The sequence below is a fragment of the Tilletiaria anomala genome, assembly GCF_000711695.1.
Source record: "Tilletiaria anomala UBC 951 chromosome Unknown K437scaffold_50, whole genome shotgun sequence".
In the NCBI taxonomy this organism is placed as follows: domain Eukaryota; kingdom Fungi; phylum Basidiomycota; class Exobasidiomycetes; order Georgefischeriales; family Tilletiariaceae; genus Tilletiaria; species Tilletiaria anomala.
Genome location: NW_013546972.1, coordinates 61,615 through 77,159, shown reverse-complemented (window position 1 = coordinate 77,159; position 15,545 = coordinate 61,615). Strand labels below are relative to the sequence as shown.

The following is a 15,545-nucleotide window of genomic DNA, read 5'->3' as shown; positions in this document are numbered from 1 at the left end:
CTCGAGCAGAAGCTCTGTTGCAACCACATCGAAGGCGGGCAACTTCAATGTCTTACATCAATCATTTCCTTAGGATCTACCACTCACGCACGTCTCCCTGCGCTCGCATCCGTACCTTTATCGCCCGGTCAGAGGCAAGCAGGTTACCTTCCGCGCACAACCGTACAAGAATGAGCCGCTGTCGTCTTGGACATCCAAATATGAAGATGTGGGAGGTGGTCGTTAACCGAGCTGGAGGAGCGGGTTAATAGTACACGGTGCAGAGAGCGCTCGTAGGATGTGAGTGTATGGGTTACCATGCTTTCTGCTGACATTCGCTACTGTTTGAATTGATATCCTCATTTCGGGTTGGTCTGGTCGTTCTGTAGGCGACATGGTGCGCAATTTCATTCAGATGGGCTACACACGCGCAAGGAAATACGCCAACAGCCTAGGTGGGTGAAAGCACGCGCCTCTCGCGTCCAAGAAGGGCAAAGGCTGGGTAGCAGCACCATCACGAGACGGTGGGGCAGGTGCTCAAAGTGCTCGACGCGGCCATCTTCAAGCGCGCACTCGAAGAAGTGAATGCTAATGCAGAGTATGTACAACTGCGGGCCGAGTAGGCGCGCAAGTTGGAGACGATCGCTCCGTGGAAAGCGTTTCGGGACCCGGAGCAGCTGTCGGCGCTGGCGTCGTGGGATGCGGACAAGCTCAGAAAAGGGTTATGGTCCCAGGATCCGACGGTGGACGCAGAACCGTGCTAAGCGTGTGATATAGGCTCCATACTCGGTGTGGTCTCCGCGATTGATGGCAAGACGTACGAGTATTTTTGCTTGGGACTGCGCCATCAGTACAAGAAGGGTTGGGGTTTGCAGCGCATCGATGATGCGGGCCGTTCGCATGTTTCAATAGAGTCTTGCTTTTCCGGCCTGGGCTTCATGCAACCCATCGACAAGAGTTAGCGGTCGCCAGCTGTAGCAAGCCTCTCGAGAATAGCGATGAAAGAGTGGTGAAGGAATTGAGAAGCAATCTTCCGGGACAGTCAGCCATATTCTTCTCTGCCTCAGCGGCTCCGGATCGAAGTTGGCCAGAGGTTCTCTCCCATCAGACGCATGCAGGCTGTCCACCTGCCCATTGCGCTTCTCCAGCACTACAGGCTCGTGTAGCACAGCTCGACGTCGCTAATGCCTTCCTGAACAGCGAGCTGGACAAAGGAGAACCAGCTACAATTCGCGCCAGAAATCTAGAGTCTTGGGACGACTGGAAAGTGCTACCGGCTGCAGGAGGCAATTTACGGCTTGAAACGGGCGGGCGAGCATGAGGCAAGACAGTGCATCGCCAGCTCCTCCAATTCAACTCAAATAATGCAGGTCGGAGGTGTGTGCTTATATAAGCCGGCGATGCAGTGTATCATCCACACTATCCTTGCCTGTCTCAGCTTAGATGATCTTACGCAGGCGGTAGCTCTGTCCACTTGCCACAGAGCTCCCGAGCGCCGGCGTGACTTGAAGACTGATGAAGGCAAGCATCTGTGTCGGATTACACATTGAGAAAAGTGCTGGCGACATGGATTTGATGGTATTTACGAAAGTGTAGTGTTGTGCGACGGCCATGTTCAGGTGGACCAGTCTGTACGTATAATGCGAATGGATTACCAAGCGAGCGGCGCGTGGATTTGGGCCTCGCTGCGGCCTTTGCATTCGGACCCTGCGCCCTGCTCTGTGAATGAGCAGCGATGTTGAACAAGGTGGATGGCATCTCGGCCGAGTGGCTTGATCCGCCGCTACTCATGCTCTCTACTCTCCACCTTCCATCACGCCTCGTCTCTTTCTTTTTGCGTGCACACGGGAACACTAAGAGCCATAGTGATTGTACCGAATTTGGCAGCTCTCCATTGATTGTCCATTCGGGGTCTGGGGTGATGGCGGAGGGGGGGCAGGCCGGCGCAATCCGCTGGAGCAGTGTTGGACTCTCACTTTTCCTGCTGCAGCCTGTATGTGTCCGTCAGCCGACCGAGACCGAGACTGGTTGCAACGCCAACTTGGCGTAACGGCCTTATTGCACTGCGGCAGTCTGCAGCTTGGGCTTCTTGTATTATTTGACAGATCCTTCATATCACCGCGCCACAATTGAGATTGTTATCATTATCATTATTTATTTACTCACAGCACGATGTGGCACTGCAACACACCAAAACAGTCTGTCCATCGCTTCACGAGTCAAAAGTACATCAGTCAGCCACTTGCAAGCGCGACGCTCCATTGTGACGATGTCAATGGAACCGGGACCAGTCGACTGTTGTCCTCCATCGTGGCTGCTCTAGGCTATCCTCGTCTCTTGTGAATTCATACATCCTCGGCTCATCACTCTGTTTGGATTTGAGACTGGAGCGCAGCGCGAGTCCAAATTACCAATTAGAATCTCTCGGCCAATCGCACCCAAGGAGGTTCTCGCCTTTTCTTGCCTGCTGTTTTTACAAGAGTGACCCCAGATCTGGGATCTGGGGTCGGTGGTGAGTGCTGGTGTTGGAGAGAAGCAGCAAAACACAAATGTCCGTGGGCTGGCGAGAGAGAGATGCCGGCCACAGCGGTGTGGATACACTGTATTACAAAGCGTACGCAGCAGCGGACAACGCGCGTGTGCTATAGCGTGACCGATTGACGAGCCACCGTCGAGCTCTACCCAGATCGCCATATCACTTCTGCGGTACAAGCTTGGATGCGTTGTAGCCGGCTCGAGTTGACTGTAGCATGCCGAGAGCCAAAGATCCCGGCGAGGTACGCATTCCTTTTTGTGCACGACCCTTCGTCTAGTCGACTGGCCTCACCATAGCCACGCACAGTCTCTCCCCACCACACACGCGCCATAGCTGCTGACGACCCCAGCACATGACAAAAGGAGAGAGAGGGAGAGAAGTCATCTTGCCCACCCAGTCCGTGACTTCGCGCCTGTCTGTCGGTTCATGGACTGGTGGTTCCTCTTTCCCAGCCATCCATCACCAGGGCGAGTGAGGAGACTGCCATTTCTTCAAGCTGTCCCCTGGGTCCGCTTGCCACTCCTTCCCGATTCCTCCCTCGTTCCAAAGCTTCGATCCCTCGCACCTCTCCTTTTGACCACCTGTAAGCCACCCCTCCCTTTGACCATCCCGTGTAGGAGAACCACCTGCACTAAGCACCAAATTCAATTTATCTGACATCGAGACGATGGATCGTAATGTCGTCCCTGTCGCCCATCGAGGCTGGGAGCATCACCATACAAAGCGTCAGGCGCTCTCCGGCGTCACGGACGGCCTGACGAGCGCAGGCGGCAAAGCTTCGTGAGTTGTACGCCGACACATTGGCTTGCCTCGAGATCCGTTCACTGACGCATCCACACTCGGGACGCCCCCCTTTTTTTCACACACCCCCGGACAGCAACCATGTATCCAACGCAACAGCCAGCCTGTCGCAGACAAAGCTCATCGGCCTTATATGTGGCGTGGCCTGCTTCGTCCTGCTCTGCGGCTGGGCCTTGTGGCGCTGCTCTGCGCGGCGTGCCGCACGGCGGAAAGGAGCCAAGACAGAGGACCGCCAGCGCATACAGGCCCAGATGATGGGCCTCGGCGGTGGCGATACGCCGGACGCGCGAGAGAAACAGCAGTATTATCCCAGCGCCGGCCAGCCGTACCTGCTTGGCCAAACTCGCCCGAACGCAAGTAGCAAGGCGCCCTTCGGCAACGCTTCGCTGTTCACCCAAAGCGAGGTGTGCGTCATGCCGCATGCTCAGCAGCAAAAGCAGGAGCACGACTCACGGCATGCCTATGGGAGCAGCGACCACAGCAGCGATCACTCGGATGACTGCCAAACGCATCAATGGAAGCGCGCCGCCGCGCCGCGACAATACATGCTCCCGTCTAATGCGGTGGCCGTCGCGTTGCCCCCGCCCCCAACAGCGGCGGAACTGCAACCGCCCAACTCACCGCTATCGCCCTGTACAGCAACGGCACCCGCGTCGCCAAGCGCGCGAATGTACTACCACCTGCCGCAAATGGCATCGCACCAGCCGCAGGTTAGGAGCTACGAGGGCGGGTACGAGTATCACAGCCAGTCGCAGTACGCTTCGCCCGTCTCGCCCAGTATGCCCGTACCGAGAGCGTACAACTGAGAGCTACCCAGCCAGAGCAGGTCTCGCTGCTTGCTCTCTCCTGCTCAGCCACCTCGTCTTCATTTGCATCGGCACACACCGATGGACGGAGAATAGGCACGTGCCCGTGGCTATCTCCAATCCTACCCCTAAGTTATGGCTCGTGCATCCTTCAAGATTTTTCCTCACAGGATTCTCGCTGGCGCCGTTCATCTCACCTCGGCTTGCTTGGTCCGATGCGGAGCCGTTCTTTCCTTTTCGTCGCTTTTTGCCTTTTGGAAGCACAGCCTCAGCACAGTTCATCTTGCAATAACGCAAATTACAAGATAGCGTGCATACACAACACAGGATCGTATGGCACGGCTATCGCAATGCGTCTCACTGAAGCACAGCACAGCACAGCACAGCAACGCACATTCGCGTCGGGCCCTCGCTTAAGGCACTTTCGTTTCAGGGCCTGGCTAGTTCGTCAAGACCAACGCATACAACCGGCTCTGTCAGCCCACTCTCTCAGTTCTCATCTCATCGGTCGCCTTCGCTCAAGTGCCTACGGACTTGTTGCAGCTGGTCTTTCCTAACTTATCAACTGCATTTGTGCACGGCCTCCCTCTATTTGCGTTCTTTCCGATGGCCTTGTATACTCCACCTACCTGTGATTTTGTAGCATACCCAGACTTTTATAATGCGCACGAGGAAAGCCTTGATTCAGCTTGTTGGAGAGAGTTCCCGATGTTTGCGAGAGTGAGAAAGGTACATATGAAGATGTCACACGGCCAGCGCGTCTTGCTCGTTCTTCATAGCCCACCCTAACCATCCGTCCAAGCTGCCCGAGTCGGAGCTGGTGAGTGCGATCACTGCATTTCTCCTCGCGTCGCTCCTCCATGGCGACACTTGCAGTCTACGCCTTTCTTCGTCACGGACAACGTCACGGTCATTGTCACCGGTACCGCAACCCTCGCGGTCACGCCCTGACAATGCGAGCGCACCAAGTCTCCGGCCGCCACTGCTGCTGCGCGCGCTGCGATGGGAGCTGGAACCGCTGCGCTCGCTGATACTGCTGCCCCTCCCCAAGTCGCTGGCGCTGCCGCTGGCGACGCTGCTGCCCGCATACGAGTAGTGCGTGAGTGAGCTGCCTGTCGGACTGGGTTGCATGGCGGCCAGCTTGATCTCGCGCGATGTGCAACGCAGGCGCCGGCCGATGGTGCTGGGCGAAAGCATCGTCGGCACGAAGGGTGCATCGAGCTGCTTGATGCCTGCACTGCCGTTGTTCACATGGTTCCCGCCGGCGGCACCCTTGGTGGCCGTGTCTTTCTGATCGTGGCTGATGCCTTCGCGCATCTCGGCCAGAAAAGGCAGCATCCAATCGAGAGCTCCTGCAGCATCACCGTCAACACGCAGGATAGACATGGGCGAGGGACCAGGGTCCACAACGCTGGACACAGGCCGACTGAGCGTACCGTCTTCGAGCTCGCAGATGATGCTCTGCGACAGGGTAAGTGGCGAATCAGGCTCTGATGGCTCGGAGCTCGACATGGAGTGCGAGTCGACGCTGAAGCTGGGACGCGATGGGAAAGGGATAGTGGATATGTCCCGATCTGGCATCGATGCGCCAAAGCGTGAGCTGAGACGAGGTGGTGGTGTGGCATACCCCCTCGCAGCGACGTGCTCAGCTTCCGTTCCCGCTGTGCACGTGCGCGACCTCATTTGCGCCTGTTCCATCCTCTCCTCCATGTTGCGATCCATGTCGTGCCAAAAAGCGCGCTTGAGCTCCGGGATCCAGTCCGGGCTAATGGACGATTTTGCAGGCACGGAAGCGACGGCTGAGCGCGGCGTCGGCTCGCCATACGAATCCACCGATACGTCGCTGGCGGAGTCAGAATGATCGTTGATGTCCGAGGGTGTCCTTGGCGTGCTCGGTGGCGATCGGTACGTTTGCAGATTCAATAGCATCTGTGATAGGCGACGCAGTTGCATCTTGTCAAATGCAGCAGTGCTTTCCAACAACTCCGGCTGAGAGATGCTCATTCCAAGCGAAGGATCGTCCGCAGCGGTCGCGCCAGCACTTGCGTCGCTCTCGCCTTCACTGTCACTTGCGTCCATGCTCAAACTCTTACCAACAGTCAGATGCAAAAGATTCAGGAAACTTCGGGAGGGCTTCAACGGCTTCGTCACCGAGGGAAGCAGGTGCGGAGTGCTGTGCCATTGCCGACCTGAGGGAATATCATTCCTGCCAATGCTTTCATCTTGATTGCGCGAGCCGCCGTCAAAGCTGTGCTGCTGCTGTTGCTGTAGCAGACCGATGGTGAGCACGCGCATGTCTTCGAAGCTGAACTGTGGAGGAACGTAACGCGACGCTGGCGACTCTGAGCTAGTCGCAAGGTCCAGCCGTTGGTCCATAAGTGATAGCTTGTTTTTTGCAGCGAGCACAGCGGTAGCATGCTCGTCCACATGCTTCCTCTTGCGACCCTTGGATTTTGTACCGCAGATAGGTACTTCGACTGTGAAAGTGCTGTCGCGCTTGCTCTTGAACGGTTGTATCTCAGGCTTCTGCACTTTCGCTGATGCGGTATCAGCTCGGCGCCCTATCTCTAACGCCGCGAGTGATGTTTTCCTGCGTGGAATTGCCTGTGCGTAGCGCGTTGGCGACCGTCCGAACATCGAGAGTGCGGCGCAGCTCTGTGTGAGCTGATCGACGACGGTTTCATCGTGCGCTGCGTTGCTTGCGTCGGCCGCTGTGTCCTCCCGAGCGGCGGACAGACTGCACTGAGATAAGCTACGCTGAAGCTGCAGGAGCTCGGCTGCGCGCTTGAGTTGCGCTTTGCTCTTTCGAAGATCTGACGTGCTGCAGCTCGCTTCTCTCAGCATGTCACCGTGGTCATGAAGGTGGTCTTTCGCGTGTGCGTGCTGCTGCGGCCGTTGCCAGTCTCGCGAACGCTTTTGCTTGTGTTGCCTAGGTGTATCGCCCCCGATTTCGCCCGTATCAGAGACATCGCCAAAGAGTGAAGATGAATCCGATTGCGAGCGTGGGATCGATTGAGGTGATGATGTTAGCATTGCTGTCGGCAATCTGGCAGTACAGTCCGGCGAACACAAAGCAGCAAGCTTCGCACCAGAGCTTGCACCAATGGAAACAGTCGTCCTGCTTGGCTTGGCACCATATCTACGACGCGGTATGTCGGACTCTTCTTCAGCACTCTTGGTAGCACGCTCAAGATCGTGTATCAGCTGCTTTTTGTCGAGCTTTCCGTAATCAGTCGCAACACGCTTGACATCTGCATGTGAGCGTGACTTTACCTGGTGGCTCACTGCGGGCTGTTGATGGCGCTGCAGGCGCGCATCCCGGTCGATGGAGTTAATTGGCCGTTCGTCAGGGCTAGACAAGCTGCAGTTGCTGTTCCTGACCGACGTGTACATGCCCGTCAAGATGGTCTGCTGGGGACGCCGTTGCTTGTGCGACACGGATCCAGGCGTACTGGCAGCTTCAGAAGGCGTATCGAGCAGGTATAGTCCGAGGCGATGATTCCGATTGCGCTTGTCGTTGATGGGCATATGGTCACGCAGGCGAGTGTGACGCTTACGCTTACTCGCACTCATTTGCATTAATGATGCTGTATTTCCATCTCCTTCGCAACCATCATCGGCGTCGGCGTCGTTCCCGCTTGCAGTCGCGCTCCCAGCTGTCCGAGCTTTTGCTGTTTCTTCAACGGCGTCAAAAGCGATAGGTGAACCCAATTGAGGCCCAATACATATATCGCTTGTGTTCGTAAGTGCAGCCGATGGGGGAGATACAGCTGGCGTGGACGGCACCGCGAAGGTTGAAGGGTGTTGGTCTGGCTTGGGAGTCGGCATATCACTCTCGTCCTCCATCTCCGCCTCAGCATTGTTAGGATGCGTAGTCAAAAAGTGCGGCCGCTCGGCTTGTGGCGGGGCAGAGCATGACGAGGAGACGACTGCCAAGGCTGAGACAGAGCCCGGCGACGACAAGGTCGATGACGATATCGCGGACGCTTCGTCCTCTGTCACTTCACGTACGTCGAAGAGCATCTCGGAGATGACAGCACGCCGCCGGATACGTGATCTTCGTAGCTCGTAAGCGTCGTCCATTTCTGTAGGCGCTGCCCTGACTGCTTCTGCGACTTGCTCGTGCGGCCGCATTCGGCCTTGGCTGTGCTCCTCACTGACACTTTGACGCTGATGGTGAAGTGGTTGATTCCGCGGGGGACTTGAAGAAGTGGAGGACGGGGAGGAGAGCATCGAGTCGAACAGTGTGCGGATCCGAGGCGCAAAGACGTCCATGAATGTCGACGGGTGTACTCGGCTGACCCACTGGCTCGAATCGGCCAGGCTTGTGCGTGGAAAAAAAGGGATGGTCGGAGCGATGCTGCAACCGGAAGAAGCCACAGATGACGCGGAGGAGGATGAGGTGGAAGCAGGAGAAGCAAAGCTGCACGAACGAGGGGATTCGAGACTAAAGGCGCGTGTTTGGTCGTTGCTCAGCGTGCGTAGAAAAGCACGCTGAGGCGATGAAGCTAGCACTCTACCGTGACGGTACGCTGCGGTGCACCGCCGACCTGTCTCGGGGCTTTTGATGCTCGAGTTTGGGCTTATGGCGTTGTCGGCCGGCGAGACAGTGGCGCTGACAGAGCTAGACCTAAAACCAGGTCGGAAGGCAACTGATCTCGGAGGCGTCTGGGGTGCGAGTTCGGGGGACTTCCAAGGGAATACCGAGCTGCCGAGCTTGGTGAGGAACGATTCAGTTGCGAACACAGGTTGAACGAGCGATGTTGCGGCTGATGAATACGAGGATGCGCGAGGTGGCACCGTGCTCATGGTCTCTCTTGCTCTGTTAGACACATACACGTGCAGAGCCATCAGCGTGGTCGCTTCGGCGATCTGCTTGCTCCCAAGCTTGCTCACCTTTTATATCACGCTGCCATTTCATTATTCTTGCAACTTCGAAGGAGCCGATAACAGATGGTACAAGTTGCTGTCGAGGTTGGAGAAGCATGCGGCAGTCCGACAGGAATGTTGCGTCGTGAGACCCAGGAGGAAAGCGAAAGGTAAGCAACGCAAATACTTGCTGTAGACGGGTGGAGGGAAAATATTGGCACCAGCTGATGGTAGAAGGGGCGTTCAATCGTCAGTGTTACTTGCCGGCACATACGTTCAGCCCAATGAGCTGCAGACAGCGGAGATGAAGACACCGGAAAAGCACAGGTTGATGACCATGTTCAGCTGCTCTGCTCGACCAGAAGAACGTGGTCCATCATCAGTAATCTACATGGTATTGGCGTGTTGCTGAAAGGGAAGTGCAGTTAGATTGACTGGCGTACGGTGGGATCAATGAGCGCACCCTGCTCCCCCACAGTCCATTCGTGTCCCTCTTGCTCTGCCAGACTGTTACCACTGCGTCATTTGACTACTGGGCAAGAAAAAGAGACATATTTCTTGATCAGATTCCAGCCCATCTTCCCCAGATAAACACGAGACTACTGCGATCAGCAATGGCAATAGCATTCCTTGCGTTCGGGCCCCCACATCTGTCGCTTTCCGGTCTCCGTTATCTACACAGATGGCTACGTACAATCCGGCAAGGGGTTAGTCATCGCCGCAACCCCATCAGTGATCCTCCATCTTGCGTGCTACACATGCGATGTGGCTGGCAAGCTGCAAGGCGAGAGTTGCGTTGTCTCTTCGAAGAACGACATCTCGTACTCTTGCGTACTCCGTAGCCCCAAAGCCGCTGGGCGCCTGCGATCGTCCGCAAGGATTTCATTGGGCGAACGCGACGAAGTTGGAGGCTGGAGACTGAAGGAGGGAGAGACTATCCGAGCCAGATGCAAGGAGGCGGATGCGTGCGGTCTGGCTGCGCTCGGAGCACGGAGCCGAAAGTGGATAGCACAGGAAATTCCTGGTATTCCGCATTGAAATGCGAGCGAATCCTGGGAAAGCTGCATACATTTTGCTGGAAGCCTATTGTCACATTCCGCGCACCAAAATTGAAAGTTGTGAACACGCTTGGCTTTCCCTATCATCTCGCCGTAACGTCTTCAGCGCAAACATATTGTTTTGCTCTCGCAGAGAAGAAAATGGAGGATCACTACCTCATTGTATGTATGTATACCTGGGCCCCAAGACATGCCCTTAGGCTAATTAAGGGTCGAGACGCGAAGTCGGGTTGAGTCCTGAAAACAAAAAAAGTTCCCGGAACGCCCGAAGTGCGGAGAGGGAGGTATAACCACGCGCTTATGCGTGCCCTCGCAACTCACTTGAATTGGCCAGCGCTAGATGAACTCTCATGGCCGCATGTATTGCAGGCTCCCCCAAACAGCTGCCACCTTTCCATTTTGCAGGCCACTCGCTTATCTAACCGGCATCCCAGGCGGATCGGTCTCCTCTTCGCCCTTTTAACACACTTTATAACCCGATCGAGATGCACGCGGGCAGCAGGGTACCCCATTGCGGGATGAACCCTGGTAGAAGGCGCGCCTTTTACATGCTCTCGCCGGGCACATGCCACGCTTTACAAAAACAAATTACATTGCACGATTCTCCGGAACAGCCTTCGCGTGCTGATGCCGTATTGTGATATGGAGGCATTGTGTTGTGATGTAGGTACCAAAGGGTCGAAAATAGAAGGCCAAAAATGACCTTTCAGGTGTGGGGGCCAAGAACGGCAGGGCTGCGCGTTTGGCCGTCGCTGTTTCCATGGGCATTTTTGTCATGCGGTTGTTATATAGCGATCTCTCTGAGGCTCGAGTGTCGCCAGACCCTTGGCCCTTGTTCGGGTCCAGATGGTCAAATAGTGATCCGGTCGCGTATCGCCAGACTATAGTCAGACCCGCGAGAACCGCGAGAGCTACCTATTCATTCGAGACAGGATCTGGAGATGCTCTGGCCGCCGGCGGTCCGATCTTATTCAGCCGGCAAGCAGCTCTCACCGGGTTGGCGACGGACTAGCTATAGCCATGGATACCTAACGCATGGATTCTGCCTACTGGAGACTGAATGTGGCGCCAGCCCACTGATGAAGCGCTAGCTACGTGCGCATCGTCACAGAAGAGAGTCTGGCGAGCGGGTTGCGGATGAGAGAGATGAGGGACTTGACTGGGTTGGATTCTCCCATCACTTTCGGACTCTAGGGATCTGCGCCCCTGGCTCAGTGCCATAAGTTCGCTTCGACCTAACCCCAAGTTCCAGACACTTCCTCATCATCGTCCGCCACTACTCTTTTACGACTGCGACGGGTTGCGACTTCAGCAGGCAGCGCACGGTTTCCACAGCTCGCAATTGGCCGTACGGACTTCTCCGCTTACAATCACCCCCTGATAACCAGCTCCTCGTCCGAATGGTCCACTGACCAGGTGAACGACGACTAGCCGGGACGAGAAGCCTGGTGGTATACCCGAGGAAATTTGATTGTTAGCCTAATCAAGCCCGAGGTATCGGAAAGTAGACACTCAGTCGATGTGCGGAGATTCCATTTACTGTTGCCGAGGCTCACCGTGACTGACCTTCCTAGACTCATTGGATCTATTTCCCTCAACACGCGATGCTTCGAAGACGTATCATTACACAGCCTGCGCTGACCTACAAGGCCCTCCGAGCCTGAGCTGATGCGAGGTATTTTCCTACGAAGCGCGCCTCTATCCGTGCAAAAGTGCAAAATGCTGGATGTGCTGCATGGTTTCTGTTGACAGGCTCTGGGCGCTCCGTTGATCGAGCCATATTGGAGATGTTCAAAGATTCTTGCATCGAGTTGAGGTGCTCCATGAAGGGCTTCGACATATTCAAGGCTTCAAAGTACATGCCAGCCTGTCCTGGATCGCCCCGGGTGGGGAGTACTATGATTAGAACTTTCTTTGGGCGCCCCGAGGACTGGGTTTTTTGCGGACAGGAGACTGGAATAAGGAGTGCGAGAAGCTCAAGTGGGTCGAGCCGGGGGAGGTGGCCGTTGCCGATGACGTCAACGAAGAGGAATGATCGTACTACATTAATGGTGCATGCTATACAAAGTGGACACACGGGCCCGATGGCCAAGGGGAGGATCCGTCGACCAAGGATATCGTCGACTATCGCGAAGCTCTGGAACCAATCCTTGAACGCCTGCCCAAGTTGCGATGTTTCTACTGGGAGACAGCACTGACCACCATGTCGTTGCGGATGTGCCGAGCGCTGTCTCGGTCACCGAGCCTTGAGAGGGTGCACGTCGGGGCGCAAGGCGAGTTCTTCCGCAAAAATGTGTTACAATTCAGCTCAAAATGGTTCAGAGCGTTTTGCCAATAACCCTCCCTTTCGGTTGTTTTGCAGCATTGTCTCAGAGTCCTTTGTGGATGATCTTCGACGGCAGGAGGCGGCCACTGCGACGTCTATCTCTCGGTATTGATGTCTCGCCAAGGGGCCGGTTAGTGAACATGGCGCGGGACTAACTCGGTCAGAAAGTGTCAGATGCTTTTGTGGGCACCCTTCCTGGGTGTATCGTAACAAGTGGGACTTTAACGCCCCGGACCCGGACGATACTTGCAGTACGAATACTCTGATAGCAGTCCTGAGCAAGAGCTCCACTTTCTCGAGCGTCCTTTGGCGATGGTATACTGGGCACTGATGGCGAGCAAAAGACTCGTTCGGCGAATCCAGGCTACTCATTCCTCGGGCATTCTGATGCTGTCCGAGCTGTCTGCAATCTTTGCACAGACAGCAATTCAGTTCTTGTCAAATATATGATCAAGGCCAGATATACTGGATAAAACTCCACACTTCCTGGGCCTAATAGACCTGCGACTGGGATTAGCCGGAGGCGAGAATCAAGGTCAATCGAACCCACCATCTCAAGAAAACTTTGCCACCATTTCAGAAAAGCTGCAAACTCTCGCCATTCGCTAAGGAGATCGGTGGCTCGCGCAGTCTCCAAGTTGACATTTGGGAAGGGTGCGAAGCTGGCAAGGCTGTCGACCTGCCCGACTGGGCCATTCCACCTCTTGAGGAAGAATCGAATGATCAGTGTACCAGGCCTTCAGGCAATATCCACATACTCTGGTCATCTGACGTGCCTCTGCACAACTTCATCCGATTGATCGATAGCTAGCCAACCCCTTAGGCGCGAGCGCCGTCTTGCCCCAGGGTGCCATGTGATGGGACAAGACGTTACCATTCAGATTATAATAAACCTGATCATCCAGATTGTGAAACGCGTGCGTTCGTGTGAAATTGGAATCCTATATAGCACCACATTTGTTTTTTGCTGCTCTGCTGCGGCAGAGGGAGAATCAATCCGACAATCTGTCTACGAGGTTCGAAGTCCGACCGCAAGCTGAGGGGTTCAGACGAGACCTGGCGGCCGAAACGATCTCATAGGAAAAAGCACATATCTCAACAAGGTGCACACGTAGGGAGACGCACAGATGCCACCATTCTAGACCTTGAAGTGCTGCCAAATTCTTACATTACAGTTCAGTTCTTCCTCTCCACAGCACATGCAATTGACGTGCATCTTTTCGCCCACACGCTTCCTTGTGAGGAGGGAAACCGGACTGTGATCTCCATGACCAATGAGGTTGAGATTTGACCGCTGCTCGCTGCGATCCGGCTAGTAGATCATGGATGACATGCCAGTCTGGATGCGGTCGTACGGCAGCAGACCTTCTGTCTGACCAGTCGCGCAGACCGCGATCGATTGGTCCCAGAGGTATGTCTTTGCGACGCGCTGGATCTCGTTCGCATTGACTGCGTCAAGCTTAGCCTCAATCTCCTTGGGTGTCAGGCGCTTGCCGGACGTGACGAGCTGCCTGCCAATGTCCTCGGCGATGGCCGTCGTGCCATCGAGACCGAGCAAGAGCGATGCCTTGAGTTGCGACTTGGCGCGCTCAACCTCGCCCTCGAGTGGTGCAATGGACATCCTCTGCCACTCCTTCAGCGTAAAGTGTACGAGGTCGTCCAGGTTGTAAACGTTCTCCGACACAAAGTAGCAGCCCCACAGGCCGGTGTCGGAGTAGGACGTGCTGAAGTGCATGTACGAGTTGGCCAGGTTGTTGCTCGAGATGACGTGCGACAGACGGCTGCTCAGCAGCGGCGAAGAGCCGAGCGAGCGGTCCCAGTTGCCCATGATGGACTGCAGGACGAGCATCGGGAAGTAGTCAGGTGACTTCCAGCTGACGCCCTCGACGGCGATTGCAAAGTTGCACGTCGGCATCGAGTCGTCACGAATCCTGACATCGGAACCGACGAACTTGGTCTTGGGGTGCGAACTCTGGCCCAGCGCGATCGGGTTTGTCGAGACGGGAAGCGAAGAGAAGTTCTTCTCAGCCAGCTTGACCAACTCCGCATGCTCAATACCGCCCGAGCCAACGAGGACCATGCGGTCGGCAGTATAGTTGGTCTTGATGTACGATGAAAGGTCATCACGAGTGATGGTGCGAATGTTCTTCTCCGGGCCGAGGATTGTGCGGCCGAGCGCCTGACCCTGGAAGGCGACCGCGTGCAGGTGGTCGAACACGACCTCCTCTGTCTGCTTATCAACTTCCTCTTGCTCCCGCAGAATCACATCCCGCTCCCTCTCAATGGCGCTCTGCTCCAGCTTGGAGTTCTGCAGGATGTCCGAGATGATGTCAACCGCTTTGTCCACATCCTTGCGGAAGGATTTGGCATAGTAGACAGTCTGCTCGCGTGAAGTGTAGGCGTTCAAGTGAGCACCAAGGTTCTCGACCTCGAGCTCGAGACCTTGCTGCGTGCGCTTGCCAGTGCCTGAATGCGTGGGGCACGTTTCGCAGGGTTTATGAGAAGATCACCCTATGCACAAGCGCAAATGCATCTTGCGACTCACCCTTGAATGCCATGTGCTCTAGGAAGTGAGCCGTACCATTGGTAGCATCAGTCTCTGCCCTCGACCCAGCGTCGATCCATGCTCCAACAGTGGCCGTTTGCGCCGAAGGGTTGCTCTCCGTTGCTACAGTCAGACCATTCGAAAGGGTCGTGACCTGAGTGATGGGCTGCACGAGGTTGCATGCATCAAATTGGAAGCAAAAGTTTAGGAGATGTCAGTCCATCCCTTCTCTTCTCTGCTAGCCATTCCTCATGTGCCTCTCCACGCGTTGAAAAGAGAAAAGAAACTCACCGAGCGGTTGATAGCGGTTGCCAGCGTCCTTGCAGGGACGACGGCTGCCACCCGCTTGGCCGGAGCGGGCCGAAGCGCAACCGAGGCGAGAGAGCGGCCGACGAGGTACCTTGCCGACATCTTTCCAGCTGTGAGCATAGACAAGAATGTCCGTACGATGATAAGAGGAGCTGCTTTGCCAAGAATGGAGGTAAGAAGGAGGGAAAGCTGATGAAAGGAAAGGATGGCGGACATTCATTGGCGTGAGAAGACTGCAGCGCGCCCATGGGCTGTGGCCAGCTGGCGTTCAGTTTCCTCTCTGCTCTGTGGGCCACCCGCACTGCTCCGGCTGCAG

At 55.7% G+C, this 15,545-nt stretch overlaps 6 protein-coding genes across 6 annotated transcripts; 4 read left to right on the top strand and 2 right to left on the bottom strand.

Moving 5' to 3' along the window:
* The first annotated feature begins 183 nt into the window (after window positions 1-183).
* Window positions 184-1,120, top strand: K437DRAFT_256994 (uncharacterized protein). The gene is made up of 3 exons (XM_013387381.1): window positions 184-279; window positions 369-434; window positions 603-1,120. Exons 2-3 carry the CDS (start codon window positions 374-376, stop codon window positions 749-751), a joined length of 210 nt encoding a protein of 69 aa, XP_013242835.1. The 5' UTR covers window positions 184-279; window positions 369-373; the 3' UTR covers window positions 752-1,120.
* Window positions 1,121-1,598: 478 nt separating this feature from the next.
* K437DRAFT_136722 (uncharacterized protein) lies at window positions 1,599-2,196 on the top strand. Its single transcript, XM_013387380.1, has one exon. The coding sequence runs from the start codon at window positions 1,715-1,717 to the stop codon at window positions 2,027-2,029; it is 315 nt and encodes a 104-aa protein (XP_013242834.1). The 5' UTR covers window positions 1,599-1,714; the 3' UTR covers window positions 2,030-2,196.
* A 986-nt stretch (window positions 2,197-3,182) lies between these two features.
* Window positions 3,183-4,122, top strand: K437DRAFT_263199 (uncharacterized protein; the record flags this gene model as incomplete). Its single annotated transcript, XM_013387379.1, has 2 exons — window positions 3,183-3,295; window positions 3,393-4,122. The coding sequence occupies 2 exons, from the start codon at window positions 3,183-3,185 to the stop codon at window positions 4,120-4,122; spliced, it is 843 nt and encodes a 280-aa protein (XP_013242833.1).
* Window positions 4,123-4,640: 518 nt separating this feature from the next.
* K437DRAFT_136647 (uncharacterized protein) lies at window positions 4,641-9,374 on the bottom strand. Its single transcript, XM_013387378.1, has 2 exons — window positions 9,019-9,374; window positions 4,641-8,944 (listed from the first exon to the last, which is right to left on the bottom strand). The coding sequence occupies exon 2, from the start codon at window positions 8,929-8,931 to the stop codon at window positions 4,867-4,869; it is 4,065 nt and encodes a 1,354-aa protein (XP_013242832.1). The 5' UTR covers window positions 8,932-8,944; window positions 9,019-9,374; the 3' UTR covers window positions 4,641-4,866.
* Window positions 9,375-11,389: 2,015 nt separating this feature from the next.
* On the top strand, window positions 11,390-12,333 carry K437DRAFT_136615 (uncharacterized protein). Its single transcript, XM_013387377.1, has 2 exons — window positions 11,390-11,724; window positions 11,802-12,333. Exons 1-2 carry the CDS (start codon window positions 11,718-11,720, stop codon window positions 12,245-12,247), a joined length of 453 nt encoding a protein of 150 aa, XP_013242831.1. The 5' UTR covers window positions 11,390-11,717; the 3' UTR covers window positions 12,248-12,333.
* A 1,163-nt stretch (window positions 12,334-13,496) lies between these two features.
* Window positions 13,497-15,401, bottom strand: K437DRAFT_256988 (putative MAS1-mitochondrial processing peptidase beta chain precursor). Its single transcript, XM_013387376.1, has 3 exons — window positions 15,212-15,401; window positions 14,921-15,086; window positions 13,497-14,841 (listed from the first exon to the last, which is right to left on the bottom strand). Exons 1-3 carry the CDS (start codon window positions 15,329-15,331, stop codon window positions 13,688-13,690), a joined length of 1,440 nt encoding a protein of 479 aa, XP_013242830.1. The 5' UTR covers window positions 15,332-15,401; the 3' UTR covers window positions 13,497-13,687.
* Window positions 15,402-15,545: the final 144 nt, after the last annotated feature.

Excerpts from the sequence above, each read along its gene's own strand:
- K437DRAFT_136722 (XM_013387380.1), top strand. The coding sequence starts at position 1,715 with ATGTTGAACAAGGTGGATGGCATCTCGGCCGAGTGGCTTGATCCGCCG.
- K437DRAFT_256988 (XM_013387376.1), bottom strand. The coding sequence starts at position 15,331 with ATGTCGGCAAGGTACCTCGTCGGCCGCTCTCTCGCCTCGGTTGCGCTT. Across the intron at positions 15,087-15,211 it reads CAACCGCTATCAACCGCTCG|CCCATCACTCAGGTCACGAC; the intron begins GTGAGTTTCTTT and ends AACCTCGTGCAG. Across the intron at positions 14,842-14,920 it reads AGAGCACATGGCATTCAAGG|GCACTGGCAAGCGCACGCAG; the intron begins GTGAGTCGCAAG and ends CCACGCATTCAG.
- K437DRAFT_256994 (XM_013387381.1), top strand. The coding sequence starts at position 374 with ATGGTGCGCAATTTCATTCAGATGGGCTACACACGCGCAAGGAAATAC. Across the intron at positions 435-602 it reads GAAATACGCCAACAGCCTAG|GCGCGCAAGTTGGAGACGAT; the intron begins GTGGGTGAAAGC and ends CGGGCCGAGTAG.
- K437DRAFT_136647 (XM_013387378.1), bottom strand. The coding sequence starts at position 8,931 with ATGAGCACGGTGCCACCTCGCGCATCCTCGTATTCATCAGCCGCAACA.